At 33.5% G+C, this 22,497-nt stretch overlaps 1 protein-coding gene across 2 annotated transcripts in view; it reads right to left on the reverse strand.

Moving 5' to 3' along the window:
- The window catches only part of LOC124362397 (neuroligin-2), a 59,649-nt gene that overhangs the window by 35,314 nt on the left and 1,838 nt on the right, over nt 1–22,497 (reverse strand). Inside the window, exon 1 of one of the 2 annotated variants that reach the window (XM_046816845.1) lies at nt 8,978–9,345. The exons of the other annotated variant lie outside the window; for it this stretch is intronic. Coding sequence (XP_046672801.1) covers nt 8,978–9,028 — 51 coding nt within the window. The 5' untranslated portion in view covers nt 9,029–9,345. Of the gene's footprint in view, nt 1–8,977; nt 9,346–22,497 lie in introns of those variants that run through there. 2 annotated transcript variants of the gene reach the window in all.

Genomic DNA, 22,497 nt, shown 5'->3' on the forward strand with positions numbered 1-22,497 from the left:
AAGACATACATTTCTAGTTATGATTCCCATTTCTTGTTTTAGTATTAAAATATATTTCACTCATGTACATAAACTAAATAATGTAACTGTCATTCATAATTCTACTTCTGTCGGAAACAGGTTGAGGTTTCTAATTATTTATTAAATGGTTAATCAAACAGTACCCAAACGTTCAAATTAAAGTTAAAAATGAAAACATTGCAAACAAATGAAAAACACTAATACTAAATTTTGACAACTACAACTCCAAACATGCACTATGAGGAATTCGATTGACAGTGCCGAAAGCCACTCATCTGAGAAGGACGAAAGATTTAATTTCTGTATGTCTGTATGACCGCACAATATATCGAAAACGAATTGACTTATATATGGTTACTGATTTATTAGCGATCACTTTTAAATTGCTATTGCGGTTAACCGTACAGTGACGGGAAAATCGCAGAAGAAATAAATTTGTAAGCAAACTGTGTTACAGTCATATGACATTTTTAGATGTGGCATGGTAACACAAGTACCCTATCCATCCGCAAGATATTTCTAAAAATGTCTTTTTTGTGTGCTTTAAATTTTTATATGAATCTTTATTTATACATAGACAAGAAGGAGCTCCATTTTGGCACATGTATACTCATTTTTTCGGCGGCTGAGCGTAATATATTAGGTATATTGTAACATATACGTACTTGAATTCTGTGCGCTCCACTACCCGTATGTTATTTGTATTATATCTGATTGAGTTCATTTATATAAGTCTAGGTGAGTTACTGTAGTCGACACTATTTACACATCATCTGATATCAAAACTTTCTTACCACTCAGTAGCTAATCCCATCGTGTAACTGTAGAATATTTAGCGTATCAACTATACCATGTAATCGATTTGTTAATTACATGTATAAGTTGTTAAAAGAGGTTTGTTTGCATTGGATAGTTTTAACAGTTTTAAATTAATCTATGGTCAAATATCAATGGAATGAAACTTAAATATTCTAACTACAACTACAGAAACAACAGTGAGGTAGTCTCAGGTAAAGGCTCGGGTGAGGTGGTTCCTTCCTCAAAATGGTGTCGTTAGCAGGACAATGCAATAGTTTTATTGCAACCGGTCTCGAGTTTACGTATATAAAATATACGTACATGTATATTTTGGAAATTTAACATCAGAGACACACCTTTCTATAAATAAGTTGCCTGGTAGCAAAATAGTTAAAACAAATTATTTAAAAATACTAATATTAAAAGGAAGTAGTTTTGGTGAAAAGGTTGATTGGCTTGCCACAACATCTCCCTTTGATATATATTTTTCATATAAAGCCATCCTATAATTGACAACAATGACTGTAATTCTAAAAATCTAATATACCAAATAAATTGCAAGTAATGCTCCATACAATACATTGGCCAAACATCTAACCATTTATGAATCCGTATGACAGGGCATTAGGTTTGATATATTCCATAAAAATAAAGAAAAACCATTAGCAAGACATGGTCTAGAACATAAACAAGAGTGTTTTACATTAAAAGGAATACACCAACGACCACCATTCCCTGATGAAAATTACAACAGATTAAAACTAAAAGCACGTAGAGCAAACTCATTTAAATCATGTTGAAGACAAAAAAAACCCATTTGGTTCTAAATTTAATACAAATTTTTAAAGACATAAATTTAAATTATTGTTAAAGATTAAAAATTTGTCAAAAATTAAAAGTTTTATTCCATCCTTTCTAAAAATCAACTGTTCAAACAATATTAAATAAGAAAATTTTTACGTCAGCTGGACTTTATCAAATGTTATGCACTGTGTTTAAATTTATCATTTCATGATTCTTGTTTACGTTTTATAGATTTGTATTAACTTAATTTAAAACTTCCTGAAGACGGTATTAAATCTCCTGAAATATAAAAGTGAAAAAAATGGTTCTTTTTATTTTCTTCTATTTAACACAGTGACGATAAATATTATTGAACACTGCATAATTTTGTGTATAGGTGAAAAGGAGATTATATATTTTACAGTATTTCTTTAAGTGCAATAGAGTTTTTTAAGTCTCCTAAAAGACAAAATTATAAGATGCAGCCTATTTTAGCTTTGTGAAATGCAGCCAGAATAAGAATGTTTTGTAAGTTTTATTGAACATTAAAACCAGCTCATTCACAATAGTGTGTTATCTTTTTTAAAAACTATTACTAAGGATTTTTATCGTTCATTGAAATAAAAAAGAAATATTTTTCATATTCATTTACAACTTTATTTCACAATTGACCCTCGCCAACCCCCCCAAGTACAGACAGTACCTGAGACTACTAAGCTGTTATAGAATTTGTAAACTACTGTAAGTTGGATCAATTCATAAATTCAAGAGAATGTCAGATCCTACTACAATGGCATTCAAGCCAATAAGAACGAAAGGCTGGTATTTCTATTTATAAGAATTATTTTCTTCAACTAGTAATTTCAGGTCATGGCTTGCCATCTCGACCGTTGACAGGGAAACTGTGTTGTTTTGCAATCCGTAAAATTTGATTTCTTCCACTGAGATCTTTAATGTCCAGGCTACTCATCTAGATCTTTGATAAGAAATTGTGGTCGACAAGGAAATTTTGTCAGTGGAAATCCATCAGAGTGGTTCCGCCTCGGAGAGAATTTTAGGTCCAGGCTTGACATCTAGACCGCCGACAAGGAATTTTGCTGTGGCAGTCCATCAGAGTTGTTCTGCCTCGGAGAATTTCAGGTCCAGGCTTGACATCTAGACCGCCGACAAGGAATTTTGCTGTGGCAGTCCTTCAGAGTTGTTCTGCCTCGGAGAATTTCAGGTCCAGGCTTGACATCTAGACCGCCGACAAGGAATTTTGCTGTGGCAGTCCTTCAGAGTTGTTCCGCCTCGGAGAATTTCAGGTCCAGGCTTGACATCTAGACCGCCGACAAGGAATTTTTGCTGTGGCAGTCCATCAGAGTTGTTTCCGCCTCGGAGAATTTTCAGGTCCAGGCTTGAAATCTAGACCGCCGACAAGGAATTTTGCTGTGGCAGTCCATCAGAGTTGTTCCGCCCCGGAGAATTTCAGGTCCAGGCTTGACATCTAGACCGCCGACAAGGAATTTTGCTGTGGCAGTCCATCAGAGTTGTTCCGCCTCGGAGAATTTCAGGTCCAGACTTGACATCTAGACTGTCGACAAGGAATTTTGCTGTGGCAGTCCATCAGAGTTGTTCCGCCTCGGAGAATTTCAAGTCCAGACTTGACATCTAGACTGTCGACAAGGAATTTTGCTGTAGCAGTCCATCAGGGTTGTTCCGCCTCGGAGAATTTCAGGTCCAGGCTTGACATCTAGACCGTCGGCAAGGATTTTTGCTGTGGCAGTCCATCAGAGTTGTTCCGCCTCGGAGAATTTCAAGTCCAGACTTGACATCTAGACTGTCGACAAGGAATTTTGCTGTAGCAGTCCATCAGGGTTGTTCCGCCTCGGAGAATTTCAGGTCCAGGGCTTGAGATCTAGACCGTCGACAAGGAATTTTGCTGTGACAATCCCATCACAACTATTTTTCTTCCACTAAAATTTTCATACTTTTGAGTTTAGGTTCTTGTAATGAAATCCAGACAGCTAGCAAAATATTCAACTATTAGTTTTCAGAAAACGTTTATTTAAAACTTACGGTTTCAGGTACTTAGGAAGATATCCTGGTCACCGACAAGGATTCGGAGAATTTTATCCTTCAAAACTTCTGTTCCCACTGATGACTTGGTCCTTGGAAGGCATTGTGGCAGCCGGTACGGATTTAATCATAGTTTTGTTTCCTACTGAAGATTATGACTATTGAGAATGACATTCTTGTTTAAACAAGATTTAAAGTTGTAGGCATGAATTTTAACTTGATAATACATTGATCCACTGTTTTTATTTAAAATGATGATTATTGAAGTGCAGTTTTGAAAATTTTACAGTAGCTTGGTCTGACTTTAATTTTGAATGAAATTACGTTTCACTTTCCATAACCATAGTTACTGATGTCAACAATAAAAAATTAAGAAGTTGACTATCCTGTTAATTTTAGCACTTTATACCAATTGCTTGCTAAATAATCTTTAGTACTATCGCTAGCCAGTACACACTATGGTGTCACCCAAAATCAACATTTTAAACGTTCAATAACTGTCCACTTTGAATCCGTGTCCACAGTAATCCGAACGCACGCTAGTCCGAACGACCTTCAGTCTGTATTTTTAGATTTTTATGTTACAATTTTAAATCCAGTGTGAGCCACCGAGATTATATCATTAGTTTTGTAGAGTGTTTCTGATAGTTTATTAATATTTCCTCATATAAAGCAAACAATCGGATCAAAGGCACGCCTTTACAAGTTGCTAACCTTTACCTTCAATATACTAAATTATTTTGAGTACTCCCAATGTCACTCGCAATGTCAGTGTATCTCTGAATATCGCCATATTTCAATTCAACTGCCATTCAGAAAGTATTTTTTGTAACGAAGTTATATAAAACTCGAAAACTTATGTACATTTAAAGAGTTTAATATAATTATCTTTGTAAATAATAAGGCAATGCTTTTATTTTTGGGAAGTTCTTATCTCCCTATAAATTGTATTTGTATTTTTATCAAGCCGCATATAAACATTGTCCCGTAACTCTTTTTGCAAAAGTGTTTCTACCCAACAGCACAGTAAACTTTATTTCAAAATTTAAAAATTTTCAAACCAGATACAAATGTTTGAAAATTTGACCAAACATTTGATACAAAATAATAGAATACAAAATGGTGGTAAGGAAAACTTTTAGGTGCATGTAATAATAAACAGTTTGCAATTTACCTTATGCTGGAATCTCCGGGAGATATTTTAGGATTTTTCACGATCACAACCCCCAGAATCCATAACCACTACAGACCAAAAAATGTATGTAATATATATATATATATATATATATATATTTATATACAGTATATATGTGTGTATATATATTTATTTGTTTTTATATATATATATATATATATATATATATATATATATATATATATATGGCTATTTTAACAACTACCCAACCATAAATAAAAGAAACAAGGTTTTTGTTATTCCAGGTTTTTATCTACTATTATTAATTTGATCTATATTCTTGATATTTAGAATTGCTATTTATCGTTACAATTTCCATTTTTTAATATTTATTTGCATTCCATTTTTATCACTCTTACTTGGTAATGTCTTATCATTACTGCTTATAAAGTATATCTGTATCCGGTAAAAGGGGTTTATATTAATATAATTTTAAATGAATACAAAAACAAATTATTACATTTGTAAATTTATAGTGGCAAGAGAATAATGTACGCTACATCAATACGAGCGCAACATTCAGCGCCGTACGACTGGTGCGCAGTAACATCTCGCCACAATTGTCCCGGCTGCACGCAGTTGACACAAAGACCCTAGTAAGACTAAAAGAACCTCTGAACAGTTTAAAGTAGGGTCGTTGTCTCAACGACCCTCTTACTATATTTTATCCATTGAGTTAAAAATGGGTTGTTGTCGCTACGACCCTTCTTCACATTGCTTATACATTTCTCCATTTTGGTCCGTTGACACAAAGAATGGTTGAGTAAAAGACCTGGTTCTTTCAATATAAGCATTTAATATAATTTAGGGTCGTTGAGACAACGACCCATCTTTTGAAATATTAAACTAAACTGGCAAAAAGTGGCGTTGTTGCTACAAACCCAGTTGAGTAATTGACCCTTTTCATTCATTTTACTGGGTCGTTGTCACAACGAAACCTATGTAGAAAATCTTAAATATCAAAAATGGGGTCGTTGTCTCAACGACCTGTAGACTAAATGACCCTGTCTTATTTGTTATTTTCTCAGAAAGGGTTGTTGAGTCAACGATTAGTAGTGTAAAAGACCCGTCACCGATAAAAAATTATATATTTGTTAATAGGGCCACTATAAATATGAATAAGAATTACAAGAATCATTCTTGTCTGTAGGCCATTAGCATTTTCATTAGCTACAGTAATAAATCCTTCCTTACAAACAAAAAATATCATTTGCGTGCCACCTTAATTTTGCCCAATTCTGACATCCTATGCTGGCACCACTGAAACTTGCTAATTTAAATGGCTGCCAATCCATAATGGCCTATTTTTAAGCCTCAATATTTTGTATTGTTGGTCTGCAGGAGTATCTGACGTATATACGGATTGCTTGATCTTTAGATTCAACAAATGGTATATTTATTCTTTTTTTACAAATTTTTCAAATCTGTTGTTTATATTTCTCACATTGTAACCTGTGATATTTAGTACTTTCTTTTTGTTTTTGTCTAAACATGATTGTGATATAAAAAAGAAACTAATTGATACAGTAAGATTGATCAGAAGTAAACATCATGATGGCAATTATGAAAAAGTTTAATTTATTTAGCTCTCTTGGCGATGGTGAATAATTTCCTTCACCCAGTGTGGATGATTCAAAAGAAATTGAAAAAATACTAGTGTTGAAGAGAACATTAAATAATCTAATATTAGTGTAGAAGAAAATACTGTAAGGAGCCAATGTTTAAGTTTGATGTTGACTACTGTGAACTTGTTGATTTAATTATGGTTCATTATTATTTGAGCAACTCTTCTACATTAGGTTCCCTAAATTATTTTATCTGAATTAAGGCAAAAATGATGATTATCTTTTACAATAAATAAGCCTAATTTAAAATATGCTAGTCTAGACAAATTAAGATTTGTCTAGACTAGCATATAGCAGACAAACAATACAACATATTGTTGTATACTACAGTATACAGACAAAGAAAACATATTGCCACCAACACAATCTGGATTTAGAAAAATCTTAGCAAATGTACTGCCCTAGTAAATCTGTTCAGCGACTTTACTGACATGAAAGATAATCGGATGTGTAGTCCACTGGTGATGCTAGACTACTCACAAGCATTTGATTACAGTACTTCAACCATGAACTATAATGTTCTAAGAAGCATTTTTACAGCTTTGGTGATAATTCAATCAAGTGGGTAAAATCATACTTAGGAAACAGAAGTTAGGTTACATATATGGGAAGTGAGATGTCAACATCACTTGTTAAATGACAATGTGTGCCTCGGTGAAGGTGTCTTGGACCTATACAGTTCAACTTATACATATCTGACTTCCCCAGTTGTATTCTCATACTTAATTGTACAGTTCACCTGTACGCAAATGATAATTAGTTGCACTTGTCATACGAGCCTGACCCAGTTGATTTATTTTGACAAAATAAATTCCGATTTAGTGAACATCAACACATGGTCGGTTAACAATGGCCTTAAACCCAATATAGGTAAGTGTTCTGCCTTCATCTTGCCTCACACCCCTTAGTCAGAGAGGGGTAGGAGTTGGGGTCAGTGAGAACAGCCTGTCTGACTATGACTCAGTTAAAACTCTCTGAGTTGTGCTGGACAGTGAGCTCACCTTCTCTGATCATGTCATTCATGCTATCCAGCGTGCCCTTGATAGGCTGAGGGAAGTCTGCTACCAGAATACACTAGTAACTCCAGTTCATGCGTTCACTTGTTTTATCTGTATTTTTTTACTGCTATCCTACCTACAGAAACAGTATTTCTGAGTGGAAATATGGATAGAATTCAAAAGCTGCAAAACTGTACAAATCGATTCATTTTTAATGAGGTAATTTGATCATTTTTTTAAAGCCAATTTTTTTAGTCTTTTAAGTAGTGGAACAGCAAGATTGATAACAAAATATTACTTACATTCAGAGATAGTCAAAACTTTCTATTAGTTTCTGAAAAGTGAGATATTGTCCAAATATTACAAAAAAGTTTATATTGATTCACAAACGGATAAGTATTTACTTTACTTACTTCTCATTATTTGTTGTTTATCAAAAGGAAAATCATGTAATATAGCTAAAGTACACATTAAATCTCACAATCCTAAATAGTACACAGAATGCTAAATTGTTACCAAATTAATGGGCAAGATATTTAAACTCGTCAAAATTTTAATTTTCACAATATATAGTACCTACCTAATTTGTACAAACTCTTTCAGCTACCGTACTATTTCTAATTCTAATAGCATATAAATCATAATAACGGTGTTGATTTATGCACTATAATAAATGTTAAAACAGGCATGTGACAATTCACCCTAATTTAGGTGATCGCCGACTAGTTACTCGAAAACAATAGTAAATGTTTACAAGTTCCATTTCACATGTTTTGATTTTACAAATAGAATGAGCTTAAAAAGTGAATAGGACAAAAATGTTAATTCAATACAATTTAGGGAAAGAGCTGTTTTGATGTATAAAAAGACAGAAAACTCAAAAATGTATTTGTGTATATATCTGACACTTCCTACGATATAACCTACCTTTAACTACAATAATTTCATTTTAACTAAAAATTTGTGAAACCATACCTAACTGTAACAGTAACAATTATTAGGGCCAAATAACAGTATGTTATTAACAGAACAGATAAGCTAAACTGATCTAACCTAACTAACTATCATGTACATGATCAGACTTACCTACCCTATAAGATGGCCTACCTCTATACCTGAAGGCCTACCATCCTATCCAAAGAGCCAACCGCCCTAACTGAAGGCTTACCTTCACACACAAGTGGGATTGTCTGCCATTGTTGTATATTTTCATTCTTATATATTTTAGGCGTTTCCTCACTCATATAATTAATATTGCTTTCCTACACACTTTTTAGACACTTTTAAATTCGAAAAGTGTATTGTAAACACCTAGTAGGCTACAATGTTCTGCACTCCAGAATATGAATGAAAATGATCCAACAATTTCAACAACTGCTTAAACTTTAATAAAGTAATGGTAGGCCTATTTAAAATAAAACTTATTAGGCCTACAAATAATAACCTATTGCTTATATACAATATTTTAAGTAGAAGCTAAACTAAAGCTAGAGAATTACCAGATCATCCACGAAGCATACTCCGATTAGCAAAATATTCAAATAGTTCATTGTTTTTCATTTAAGTTCTATTTCATATTGTCACAAATTAGGGCCAAAAACCGAAACTGTTTAAAAAGTGCACTTATAACCTTTGTAAAATTTGGAGGAAAGGATTTTTGAAGCACTAACAAATAACAACAAACAAATAGTGTAAAATCACAGCACATCACAAATAAGGAGGAAACAATCCACTTTAACTGTATAATGGAATGTTCAATGATTCATAATGACGAATTTCACAAGAAATTAAAACAATTCAAAGCATTAACTACACGTCAAATCTTCTAGTTTTCAATCAACGAGATACTGCCGTCCTGACATTCCTTTCCTTGGCGACCGGCGAGGCGGGCTCACTAACTGATTCAAATAAATGAATAAAAGGTGGCAGTGCTCTCTACACAGGTATTTATTTACAATACCGTGACCATGAAAAATGGACTTTTTTTCATGGATTGGGCATTTATAGCCAAGTATTATTATCACAGGTGCATATAAACTGGGGGGAAAGTATATCATTGTATTATATTGATGCCTTTCGGGCATTATTGCATTAAAGATGGAAAATAACCGACAAAATTTTGTCGAACAACACTTGGAGGGTTAAGGGTCAGGGGCATCACGTGATCTGGGATTCGAATTTTGCAAGCTCGAGTTAATTTTTTTTTCTAAAAGAGCAAGCAGTGCGCAGCACTGCGCAGCGGGCAGGCATCGTTGACAGGATTAACGTCATAATTTCAGAGTAAAATTGCCAGAGGTACTATCAAAAACAGAGTTTTCAGAGGATTTCAAAAAATCGTAACTCCTTTAATTTTCATTGCCGACGAATTTTTTCTTCACTATTGTTTTCAGGAAAACTTGTAGTTTTCAGGAAAAAAAAAATGAACATACCTTTCCATGGTCACGATATTGTAAATTGATACACTCTACACACGCAAAACCAACCAGCTGTCCACTACAATTGTATGAATCAGCTGATGAGTCATACTCGACGCCGATGACCAATACATAAATGTCTTGAATGTTCAAACATAAAGCTCAACATAAAAACAAGTAAAACAACCATGCATAAATTACACAATATCGCACTTATACTGATGTACTTACTGATGTTTCCTACAGAACCACCCAGCCACAATCTCTTGTGGTTTAAACGTTTAAAATAGAGCGATGCAATAAACTGTCACATTGTAAATCTCATACGGCGAACGTCACAAAATTATTTTTGGTGTATTTAAAATACCACGGTACCTATATAGGAAAATAAGGGTCACGGATTCTATTCTCCAAAATTTAAAATAGCTAAATGGGTCATGTGGCACATCATTTTGAGGGTCTTTGAACGCAGAACAAATGTGTACACACGTTTTGAAAATATCTTGGATTTTGTTCAAATGGCAGGGATTTTTTTGAAGTGAAAACTTCTTTAGGCGCGTTGAGCGTTTTGGTAGAGGGTAAAATCCTCGGTTCGCGTCACCGACATGCTAATGATACTAACCTGCATGAAAAAGTCAGTCTCGCTGTGTTTTTTAACCGTAGACTTGGCCGCGGACTACTAACCTGCATGAAAAAGTCAGTCTCGCTGTGTTAAAACTGTCCCGGCGGAGTATGAAAACAGACTGCGAAAATCAGTGACCTTTACGGCTTCCTCTCGCGATTTAAAAGTGAAGCCAATGTCGTATAATTCTGTAAGATGCGTCAAATTAAAGCTCTTAATATTGGCAATCTATTGGTTACATTTTTAAATATTAAAAAATTTCGAAATAATTTTGATTATTGTTTACATTTTACATAGCGTTTACAATGACAAGAAAAAAGTAGTAAGCGAGGATTTTTTTTTATTTTTTGGTCAGACAAAATTTGTCAGCGAGAAAGTTGTGTGAAAATAGATGAATTTTTTTTTTGTAATTTATCATTTTTTTATTGGAAGTTTAGTTTAGCCTGTAGTAGCGTATGAAGTGATGAGTGAACGTTTCTGCCGGAACTGTAGTTGGCGCATTGGCTCACTGATACCGTATTAACTCAATAAATTAGTTTATTGTGCAATAAAAATACCTTTACGAAAGAACCAAGTTAATTTAACTAATTTATTAGTTTTAAAAATATTGTGGGTTTAATTGTTATTGCAATTTACTTTATCCGTAGCAATAACTGTATTATTTACAACGGTGTTCAACTCACTGTTGTTCACTCGGTGTTTACTCACTTGTATTCTATGTTTAACTAACTATTAATATTGAGCAATTACAACATATTTTTATACAGATAAATGAATAATGAAAACAACGAATATATTTTTAAACGTTTTTAATATTTGTACGAATATTTGTATTTAAAATTTAGCATTATTCATTTTAATTATGTTTTTAATATTTAACCTCTTCATCATGAAATGAGTATTATTACGGTATAAGATTTATTTTACTAGCGTGGTAAAATAGATTTCTAGTTATTTGATAATATTTTTTAGTGGATTTTAAAATTGGAAAATTAAAAACGCGTCACATTTACAATTACAGATGTACTGCTACTATAACGTATTGTTAATTACTCTCAACTTAATAGTTCCGTTTTCACTTCTATCGGCAGTCCCACGACTGCTACTGTTTTTTTTTTATGTTTGAAGTTCTTTCTTTTTATTATGCTACGACTGTGCTTAGATTTGCGGGTATTTTTTTATTTTATTTGATAGATCACAAAATAAGCTGTCAAACGGTATGTCGTATGACCGTTTTTGCAAGTTTTTCTAACAGCACCAAAATTTTCAAATTCGAAAGACTTTCAGATTCACGCATTATTCCTAGTAATTACTACTCGTAGAATAAAACTGACAACTGATCAAAGTGAAATATGAATGTATAATAACCTCGTAATGTACTATAAAAATGCTGTAATGGGGATAGACCTTAAAACAGCTGATCAACAATGATACTTATATTACAATAACATATTTTTTCTAATGCATGCAATCATTTTATTTGTCAACTACAGCTTGTTAGTCAGTCGCTTGTCGAAATATCAATATTATTTTATATTTTTTCATTTTTTGATAATCGTGACTTATTTGTTTAACTTAACTATGAAGCTTTTATTGAGTATCTTTAGAATTGCAAGTGTTAAGTTTTACTATTTTTCATTTTGTACGACTAGTCTACATGTGATACATTTGTGATACACAAGGCACATACATTTGGTTTAGAAATGAATTTCACGAATGCTGAGGCTTTTGATATAATTATGGTTTTGGGAGAATTTTTTCAGAACTTTACTGGTGCTGCTCGCTTGTACACTGCGCAATATCCCGAGCGTTAGTATCCCCCACATAAACATTCCAAAGTAGAGTAAGACAGGCTGGTCAAGTACAGCCTCACCACAACAAATCCAAAGAAATTCGAGTGAAAATGGTCTTGAGAATTATAGTAGCTGCTTTACAAAATCCTCACGACTCAACCAGCCGAACTTCTGCTAACTCTGGCAAAAGTCCAGCATATATTTCAAGAATACTGAAAGCTCATAAGAAGAAACCTTTTAGGATGTTCCTGCATCAGGAACTATCTGAGGGGCAGTGGCGTCGGGCCGGGGGGGGCACGGGGGGGCACGTGCCCCCCCAACATTATGCAAAAAAAAGAAAAAAGGGCCGAGGGCCTCCGAGCATTGACGACGCCTGGCGGAGGGATATCATACCAGCTCAGTGCGCGTGTGTTGTGTTGTGTAGGTGGTCGCCACGTTTTATTCGTTCAAATAAGCTTATTGTTACTAGCTGAGCTGCTATTGTTTGTGTAATTTTTGCGGATGTTCGTTTGTTATCTCATGTCTAAGAAACAGTCCTCTGTACTAACATTCTTTAAAAAAACTTGGAAATTCAAGTGAAAGTGTAAATGAAGATAGACATTTAGCGGGAAGTAGCACTGGAGGTAGCGTTTGGTGATGAATCGCCATCTTGTTTACGCCCAGATCGTGATGCTACATTCCAGGGCGAAAGTAGAGATCCTTCATTTGGGAGTACAAAGTGCAGATATTGCAAAAGGAGCATTTCAGCCTGTTGATTGTTTTAAGGTAAGCAAGATTCAATCCAAATCGAGGCAGTTCAAAGAATCCTGGTACAGTGAATTTAATTGGGTCGAATATAGCCCCATTAAAGACGCTGCATTTTGTTACCCATGCCGACTATTTTGTCAACATAAGTCTGGTCGCGGGGAGGAGTCATTCACTAAACTGGGCATGAACAATTGGAAGAAAGCTTTGGGAAAAATTCAGGAAACATGAGATAGTGAAATGCATCAAAAATCTAAACAGTTTCTCAATGAGTATAGAAAAGCAGGAAGCACGGTAGCAGATTCGTTGTCCTCGGCACATACTAAAATGGTTGAGATGAATAGGAGGTATTTAAAATTCATAATTGAAAACATCCTATTCCTTGGAAAACAGAATCTTGCCTTAAGAGGACATGATGAGAGTACTGCTTCATTTAACAGGGGGAACTTTATAGAACTGCTACAACTGAGATCTACTCAAATGGAGGAAGGAATCCAAACATTAATGAAATCCCCAGTCCATTCATACAAAAGTGCCCAGGTACAAAATGAGATAATAGATTGCATAAAAAGTGAAATGCTTCAAACAAATTGTCCAAGAGGTGAGTGAGGCTTTGGCCTACTCAATTATTTGTGATGAAACTACGGATATTTCAAACCCGTGAACAGCTTAGCATTTGCATTCGATACATTACTAAAATAGATGGACACATTAAAATCAATGAAAGGTTTTTTGGGCTTCGTTTGATGTGTCAGACACTACTGGTGAAAATTTACATCACACTATTAAACAGTATCTGCAGCAGTTGGGTATAAGCTTAAATAAAAATGCACGGCCAGGCATATGATGGAGCTAGTAACATGAGCGGCAAATTCAAAGGTGTTGCCTCAAGGTTCCAAGAAGAAGAGCCTAAAGCTTTGTACACACACTGCCATGCCCACTTGCTTGATCTGGCTGTTCAGAGATTTTGTGAAGAAATAAGACAGCTTCGGAATTGCTTATCCATAGTAAATCACCTGTATAACTTAATTAATGCATCAGCTAACAGGTTTTCAATATTTGAATCAATATGTAAGCAAAGCGGAGAAACAAAAATGAAAAGACTGGTGAGCTTGTCTCGAACTAGATGGACAGTTCGACACAAAGCAATCCATGTAATTCTAGAGCAGCTCCCTGAAGTGTACGAAACTTTGGAAGTTATTGCAAACGATGTATCAAATCGTAAAAATTGCAGCCGAAGCTGATGGTCTAGCCAAACAAATCAGCACATTTGAATTTGTATTCAGTTTAAAACTATTGCACAGCGTTTTGAGTCAGACTGATATACTCTCCAAAGAACTGCAGAGTGAATCTCTTGACATTTCTAAGGTTTTTGCAAAAAGTTGAATCAGTCATTGACTGTTTAAAAACTGGACAGAAATGATGATGGCTTTATTCAGATGTGGAATGAGTCAGAAGAACAGTGTAACAAATATGGTATGAAAGGTTTGTCAGTTGAAAGGCCTTCACTACCACGCAAACGGAAGATTTCCGAAAAAACTTGAAGCTTAGTAGTAGCTCTTCAGATGCTGCATTTCATCAATCACCTGAACCTGAACCTGAACAGATGTTCAAGACTGGCATTTACTTTGCTGCTTTAGACACAGTAATTGTAAACCTGCAATCTCGTTTTTCCAAGAACGATTATGATAAAATCAACTGCATTGCCCAGTTACTATTTAATTGGACCGAAATTGACAACAACGCTGTTATGGCAATCCAAAAGTTTTATAACTTGTCCTTTTAAGTTCTCTGTACATCTTAAGTTTTTTCACTGTTATGCAAAGAACAATTTTGTCAAAACAGACAAAGCAACCACAAGAATAACGTTCCAAGAGTTGGCTGATTTTTTTATTGAGAATGATCTTCAAGCCAGTGCACCAGATGTTTGGGCAGCTACTAGAAATATTACTTTCGTGGCCACAACGTAAACGTTTCGTGGTATCACAACAGCAAGCGCAGAAAGATCGTTTTTCTACACTACGAAGGCTAAAGACATTTCTTCGAAGCACCATGACAGAAGACCGCTTAAGTGGGCTTGCCCTGATGTCTATTGAGCAAGAATTGACGTCTGAATACATGAAAGATAAAAAACTAGATCTGTTAGTTGACAGATTTTCAAATCTAGCCGATAGGAGGCTAATGCTTCATTAGAAGTAAACGAAAATTGGTTCGTTGAAAACCATTACTGTAGTTCTGTTCACCTTAAAACTTTGTCTTGTACACAAATTTGTTTTTTGTGTTATAAATGTCCTTGCAGTTATGTCTAGAATAGAATAAACTTGTATAATTTGAAATTGAGTCTTTTTTACAATCCATCAATATAGTAAAAATTGATTAAAACCAATGTTTAACAAAAATACACATATACTTTACTTTAGTTCTTAAGTGGTAGTTTTCAAAAAAGTTTCCACGGGACACCCCCCCCCCCCCCGGAGACCCCGTGCCCCCCCAAATTATTAGGTCACGCTACGCCTATGCTGAGGGGTACTACCCGTATCGGATGAATTGTTGCCTTTGGGCAAGGGACATGCTTTTTTCAAATACATTATAATCCACCGTAAAAAACCACTGCAAAAATTTCCAAAAAATCTCTGCCATTTGGACAAGACTTAAGATATTTTCAAAAACTAATTTGTTCAGCGTTAAAAAGCTTTTAGCTGATTGATGTACCATGCATGATCTTGCTATTTGAAATTTTCGAGATTCGAATATGTGACCCTCATTATCGGGTACCGTACACCCTTTGTTTTAAATGCGACAAAAACAATTTTGCGACGTTCACCGTATGAGATTTATTAGATAAATGGGTTACAGTTTATTGCATCGCTCTATATTAAACGGTTAAACCACAGGAGATGGCGGCCGGGTGGTCTCAAACATACTGTATACCGTCATTTATTTAGACTTAAGAGAAACGTCCTTTTTCAATGCTTTGACAGTGCTATTTCGTTATATGAAATGCTATGGTGTTTTATCGCTATCTATTGTAGTTAATTAAAGGCCATAATGCAAGTATCCTTCATAAATTATATACACTCAAAGACTTTAATAGGACGTTAACATACATACATGCATACATAAGGGGAATTAGTGAATATAGTGTATTGTAGGTGTGTGTTGTGTTATCTTCATCTATTAAAAAAAATGATATTTGCTAACATTCAAATAACCTGGATTAAAATAACTGTTTTTGTAAAAACGTTGAGGATTTAATATAAACTGGTTTTATATTATGGTTTTAAAGTATTTAGATTTTGTTTACTATATAGAGTTCGGAGGACAATAAGTAAATACAGAAACAATTAAAAATGGTGCACTTCATTAAGAATGACATAGGATACATTAAAAAATAAAGAAGAGCGCGGGAGAGTACAGTCATCAACATACGCGTATCTAGGATGACCAAATGGGGAGGGGGAGTTACTACTAAAAAATGTTTCGTAGCTTCCAGCGTAGCTGGTGTACGGAAGCACTCCCCTGGAATATGTTAAAAGCAAATAATATTAACAATTAATTGTAAGTTTGACAACTGTCTTAGACCATGTTAGTCTTACTTTATGCTCTATAAAAACGGCTACAACTTTGCGAACATTTAACCTTTTGGATACAACCAAAACAATTTCAAGAAAACGATGCTATATTAAAGAGAATAAATTAATTGTTGATTTTTTGTTCAATTCCTGCATTTTATGTTGATTTGATTGTTGTTTAGCTGAAAGAAACCGCAGCAGAAGCTCGGCTACATAAAACATGAACTTTATGATAAATACTATTTACAAAGCACGATATTTCATTACCTTGATTATATAATGTTTTGTTTTCATACTCAAAGTACGACATAAATACGTGTGAAGAAAGACAAATCTATTTTGTTTGTTGGCGATTTTAATGTCATCATACTAGTCATAAATGAGATTCTAAGGTCATATTGGACTTTTTATGGTTACAGTTTTAGACCGACTATTGACAGGGATCAACCAGAGTTCTGACCTGAGAGTTTCGGTATACACAACATTTTTGTTAATACTTCACATAACAAAGTAGCCTTTTATTGAGCAGTTTCTTAGAAGCAAGCACGTTGAACCAACAAAAAATGAAAACTGTTAATTTTTAGTGAGAAAACTATCAAAAAATATTGCAACATGAAAATTGGTATAGTGCTTTTAATGAAAGAGGTGTAGAAAGACAGTTCAATACTTTTGTGTGGATACTTTCAGAGACTAATCAAACAAAATGTTCCATTTCATTCACTATTCAATATAAGTTTATAAGAAGCAAAGTTGTTTAGTCATAAACTTTTAAATAACACAATAACTTCAAGATGCTTATATTTTACAGATCAATGGCCCACCAGAATTATTTACCATAAATTAAATAAGTATTAACATAAAACTTATTACTAGAGTAAAATTCGACCATGCCAGTGTTTGATTGTTGCCGGTGGCAACCCTTTGACGGCAACCAGGAAAATTATCACCAATTTCAATTGATCATCTTCGTCATGTAAACGTGAGATAGCCAAATACTCAACGGGATTATCACACACGACCTCCTAACTTTATCGACAATTCTGCTACATTAAATTCCTTTTAAAATTAGTAATATTCCTTTAACATTTCTTTTATTCTAGTAAACAGGCCAGTCTTAACACTATTCAATCTAAATCTTTAAACTTCCCCATTACTAATATATCTAATTCAAGTTTAATTCCGTTATTTTAATCTCTGGATGCATTCGACTCTTTTTGTCTTCCTCACTAGTCACACAATGTGTTTGAGCTATGCCCTTACTTGACTGTGTTGTTCAAATGATCAAACGGGGTATTTTCCCAATTGATTTGAATATTAGTAAAGCTATCCTAATTCTAACATATTTAATTTTTAACCTTGATAGAATGATGTCAATATCGATTATTACATTTTTATTTGATATTTGAAATAAAGGTACATTTTTCCATAACATCGCGTCTACTCGGAATGATTGTACTACAGTACATTACTTAAGTTCATTACTCTACTGTACTATTTTCTTGAAACCAATAATATAATATGTTCATCTCAATCTGTATGCAATCATAATCTTACCACAATTCCATCGATTCTTTATTTTTTTCTAAAAACAGTGACTTCCGTTCAGTCTAATGAGCACAATTTTACTCTCTTTTTAGATTTAATTAATGCTTTTGATGTTGTCGATCACGAGGCTCAGGGTGGCTTGAGGTGGAATATTTGATTTTATACTGAGATATGACATAGTTTTCTGGAAATTTTGTTTTCTTCAGAATTTTAATATAACCTTTTCCGCGTAGAGTTGCTGATCGTCTGGAGTTCCGGACCGCGAAACTTTCAGAGAATATTTTCCGTCAGATAGCATTTTAGCACTCCCCTCTTTATCAATTTAGCATTGCATTGCTTTTGTTTGGAATAACAACAATTAGTTTACAATTCCAGAACATAGCTTCAGCAATATAAATTAAAAGTTACTAAAAATAGAGAAATTTAAGTTACACAATTATACAAATTTAATTTTTTACTTTGGTCCTAAATAATGATTTAACTCTTCAAAATGTTGGATATCATCTGGTTACAAAGGCATTTTACTGTTTGCAGGAAGTTCTCGATTTTATTTTAATATGAGCTTAACATCTGCTTTCTAATAATATTTTTTATTATTATTTATCTATATTTTATTTGCGGGATTGGTGTAAACAAAGTATGTTGTAGTGTGTAAAATAACATACTTCTATATATACGAAAAAGAACTTCAAGTAAGGCATTATTTAAAAGACCACGATTTTTCTTTACTTTGGTGTAAAGACTTACAGTTTTTGTGAAAATGTGTATAAAATACGTTATAAATAAGTTACATCGGGTAATAAATACATAACATCTGATATATCAAAAGTTCAACGAAAAAGGGTTGAAAGTTCATTATTTTATTTTTTTATGTGTAGGTCAACTATAAAACATGTTTTGATAAGCATCTAACTGTGTATTACACAATTTTGGTTGAATCGATACCGGAGAAGTGTAACAGTGTGAGCGAGAGAAATGTAGTAATCTTTAATAAATAGAAATTTTAAAATAATAAAATTAGCAAACTAAAGGTTTTGTACTTTTATTTTTGTACTACACTACTACTACTATCGGTATTCATTATTAACACAAGTCACTAGTACTCGTACATGACTAGCGTCAACAAAGAAAGCGATGAGAACTACGTATATTAAGACTGGACCTATTACAAATTAGCCGTTCAAAGAGATAACCGGTAGGTGTTTATAGCCGTTATACCCTGTCTATATCCCCAAAACGTGGGAAGTGTGGAAGGGATAGTGGCCGTATTGGTTTTGTCGACCTCGGGTCGCAGAGGGACCGTTCCAAAAAAATTACAACCCACATATCCCCCCTCCAGATACGCCAATGGTCATAAATAAAAACTTAAAGGAGTGCCTATATTTTAATCTATAGTACAGACAAATACTTGATACCAAGTCTAAACCATGACTTTGACTTTAAAAGAGAATATACGTTATATAAAAAGAGTTGAGGGACATAAGTTGCGTATTTTAAAGCTAGTTCTGGGCGGCGAGTTGTATATGATAAATCGCACTATTATGATAAATCAGGTTATAGAGTTAATCCATTTGAATCTTCTACAAATGACACCATTATAAAGAATTAAATTTAAATTCTAGAATTATATATTATTACCTATTAAATATAACTCCTTTAATACTTTTCTATAGTATATTTATAACCACTGTTTCGGTTAACAGATTTAAGTGCTACATAAAATAACTTCTCTTATACTGTAAACTGTTACGAATTAAATGTTTTATATGGGTTTTTATATAGCTTAAAGCCCCGGCATAAACATGACTTCGTCTCATAACCATAATATCTCACTACAGAAACTTAAGATTTTAATGGCTCAATGCTAATTAGTTGTGAAAAATACGATTATACCTTAATACTAACTGTTTAACTGTAAGACTATAGTAACTCAACATAAATATTCAAATACTCTTAGCTAACATTCGTTAAAAGGATAACTGCTCATACAGACCTATGTAAGGAAAATATTTAAAGTTTCAATAATAATTACCTATACTACGTCCCTGGGTACTCGAAGAAAGATCAATATTGTAGAAGCTGAATTATCATTTTATGTACATACTAAAAATGGAAATATGAACGTTACATGCGGAGTTTTAGGTTGTACTCTATCAGCTTTGCTCAAGAGTAAACTATTTCAGTAGAAGAAGGTCTTAGTTGTTCGATTAATCAAGGTAGTCTAGATCATGAAATTATTATAGATATGAACGCGCTTATCTTAATCAGAAACTTTAAAACCTAAAATTGGATTACTCGTTCATGGAATGTGAACATTCCACTTTCCTGCTTTGCGCAAAATTATTGTCCTGTTGATTATCTGGAAACTCAGCTGTTGCCTGACTACCGTTCATTGCGCACGTAAAAGGGTAAACTGATAAAAAAAGCAGCATAGTTAACTATATTATTAGCAAAACATTCGGTTTGTAGCTTACAGGCAGTTGCAGAATTACATTTAAATTTAGGTTTACGAAATATGAATCGTGAGATTTATAACGAAGGACAACAATTAATTATTCAATGTTCTCCAGCTGACGCCTTGAGCAGCGAAGTACTGTATAGGTGAAAAAGATTTTCTTCACGTACATAGATTAAAAACTGTTTAAATACAATTATTTATTAATTTCTATTCCGGTTTCTGAAATGAAATTGAACCCAACCAGGGAGTAACAGAGCAAATCATCAGTTGGAAATAATTTAGAAAGAGATTATGAGTGACATCGGTTTCCTGGTAGATGAGTCATGAGTCATTCTCGACGCTACAAACCTTCCCATGCGGTAATTGACGCCCATTGACCAATTCTGCCAAATCCGTCATTTTTAATTAATTAAAATTACTGCACATAATTACACAAATAATTAAGGTTCATACTTAAGTTTAATATTATTGTGCAAAGCAATACCGCATGCAGGCGACGGACGAAGTAGTCGAATTGTCTCATCAGACGCTAGTGGTTGGGTTAACCCACACGTTGAGCCCATTGATTCTGATGTGGGTGGAAGACTAAACTAGCCCTCCATGAGATTTTGAATTATTATTTCAATAACATGCACCCTAGCTTATAATAGAGTATGTAGTCATTTGATTGTTGTATTATTTAGTTGTTTGGCTTATTAGAGTTGATATTTTACGGTCCCCTGTTAATTTCAAAGTAATATCTGCTTTAAAAAGTGGAACAATCTACGAATATAAAAATAAGAAAATAAAAATAACACAGAATATACGATCGTTCATATAAAAAATATTTTTTTTAGCAGGACTATATCATTACAAAGTCTGAAATTTACAAATTAAAACTATTAAGTATTTCAATAATAAAAAGTGACTTAATAAGTGAGCTAAGCTACTAATTTAAGGTATAGACTATCTAAGCAAAGTTTGATATGAGGTTCCGTCGTGTTATATTAAACATTTAAAATGGGCTCAGAATATAATTCTACAGTAAAATACGGTTTAGATTTAAAAAAACACGAGGCATGCATATAGATACATAAAGATAGTTGTTAAAAAAATGTTTCCTTTCCTATTGTAGAACATTAATTTTATGTACAGAAAAAATGTAATGAATAAAGTATATCTTAAAAAAAACAAATAATAAATAGACTATGGAGGTTCTCTTTTTTAAACTATATTTAATAAATTCTTTTACTGCTCATACATCAAAATGTGATTCCTTTCATTATTAAGTAAATTCCGAATACACAATTTCATACTCCATTCTGCAATGCACAAGAGACAAATATAGTATAGCCTACTCGGTACAATCTCGCTGAACAAATCTCTTAAAAAGTAGAATACTCTAAGAAAATTATTCATAAAAAATAAATCATTTATATCCTTAAATGACAGTTAAGTAACTGAATAAAACTTTTCTAAGTTACGATATTTAGTACAGTTTCGGTGTTTATAAGCAGTAGGTAAACTATCACTGTAGTGCCACCAAATCATAATTAATTTTATATTCAGTGTCTTTACATATATCGATTTTCTGTATAAATATAAAACGAAGCTGTGTCGCTAGTCCTGTCTTTTCCCAAGAAAATTGTCCATACAGATATCATTTATATAAATTTGGAACAATATTGCTCTTAAAACCAAGCCTTGAGGATCACTCTGATTTATTTTCACCATATCACTATAATAATATTATGTATATTGCCTACGTTTTAACCTTTGAACCATATTTGAGCGATCCCTCTGCTGTTCATTTGGACAGAATATTATGGTATGCATGTTAATAGCACGCTGACATAATTACAGCGAACTTAATTGCTAGCGAGGGACACGCA

Source organism: Homalodisca vitripennis, chromosome 5 (assembly GCF_021130785.1).
Source record: "Homalodisca vitripennis isolate AUS2020 chromosome 5, UT_GWSS_2.1, whole genome shotgun sequence".
Taxonomy (NCBI): domain Eukaryota; kingdom Metazoa; phylum Arthropoda; class Insecta; order Hemiptera; family Cicadellidae; genus Homalodisca; species Homalodisca vitripennis.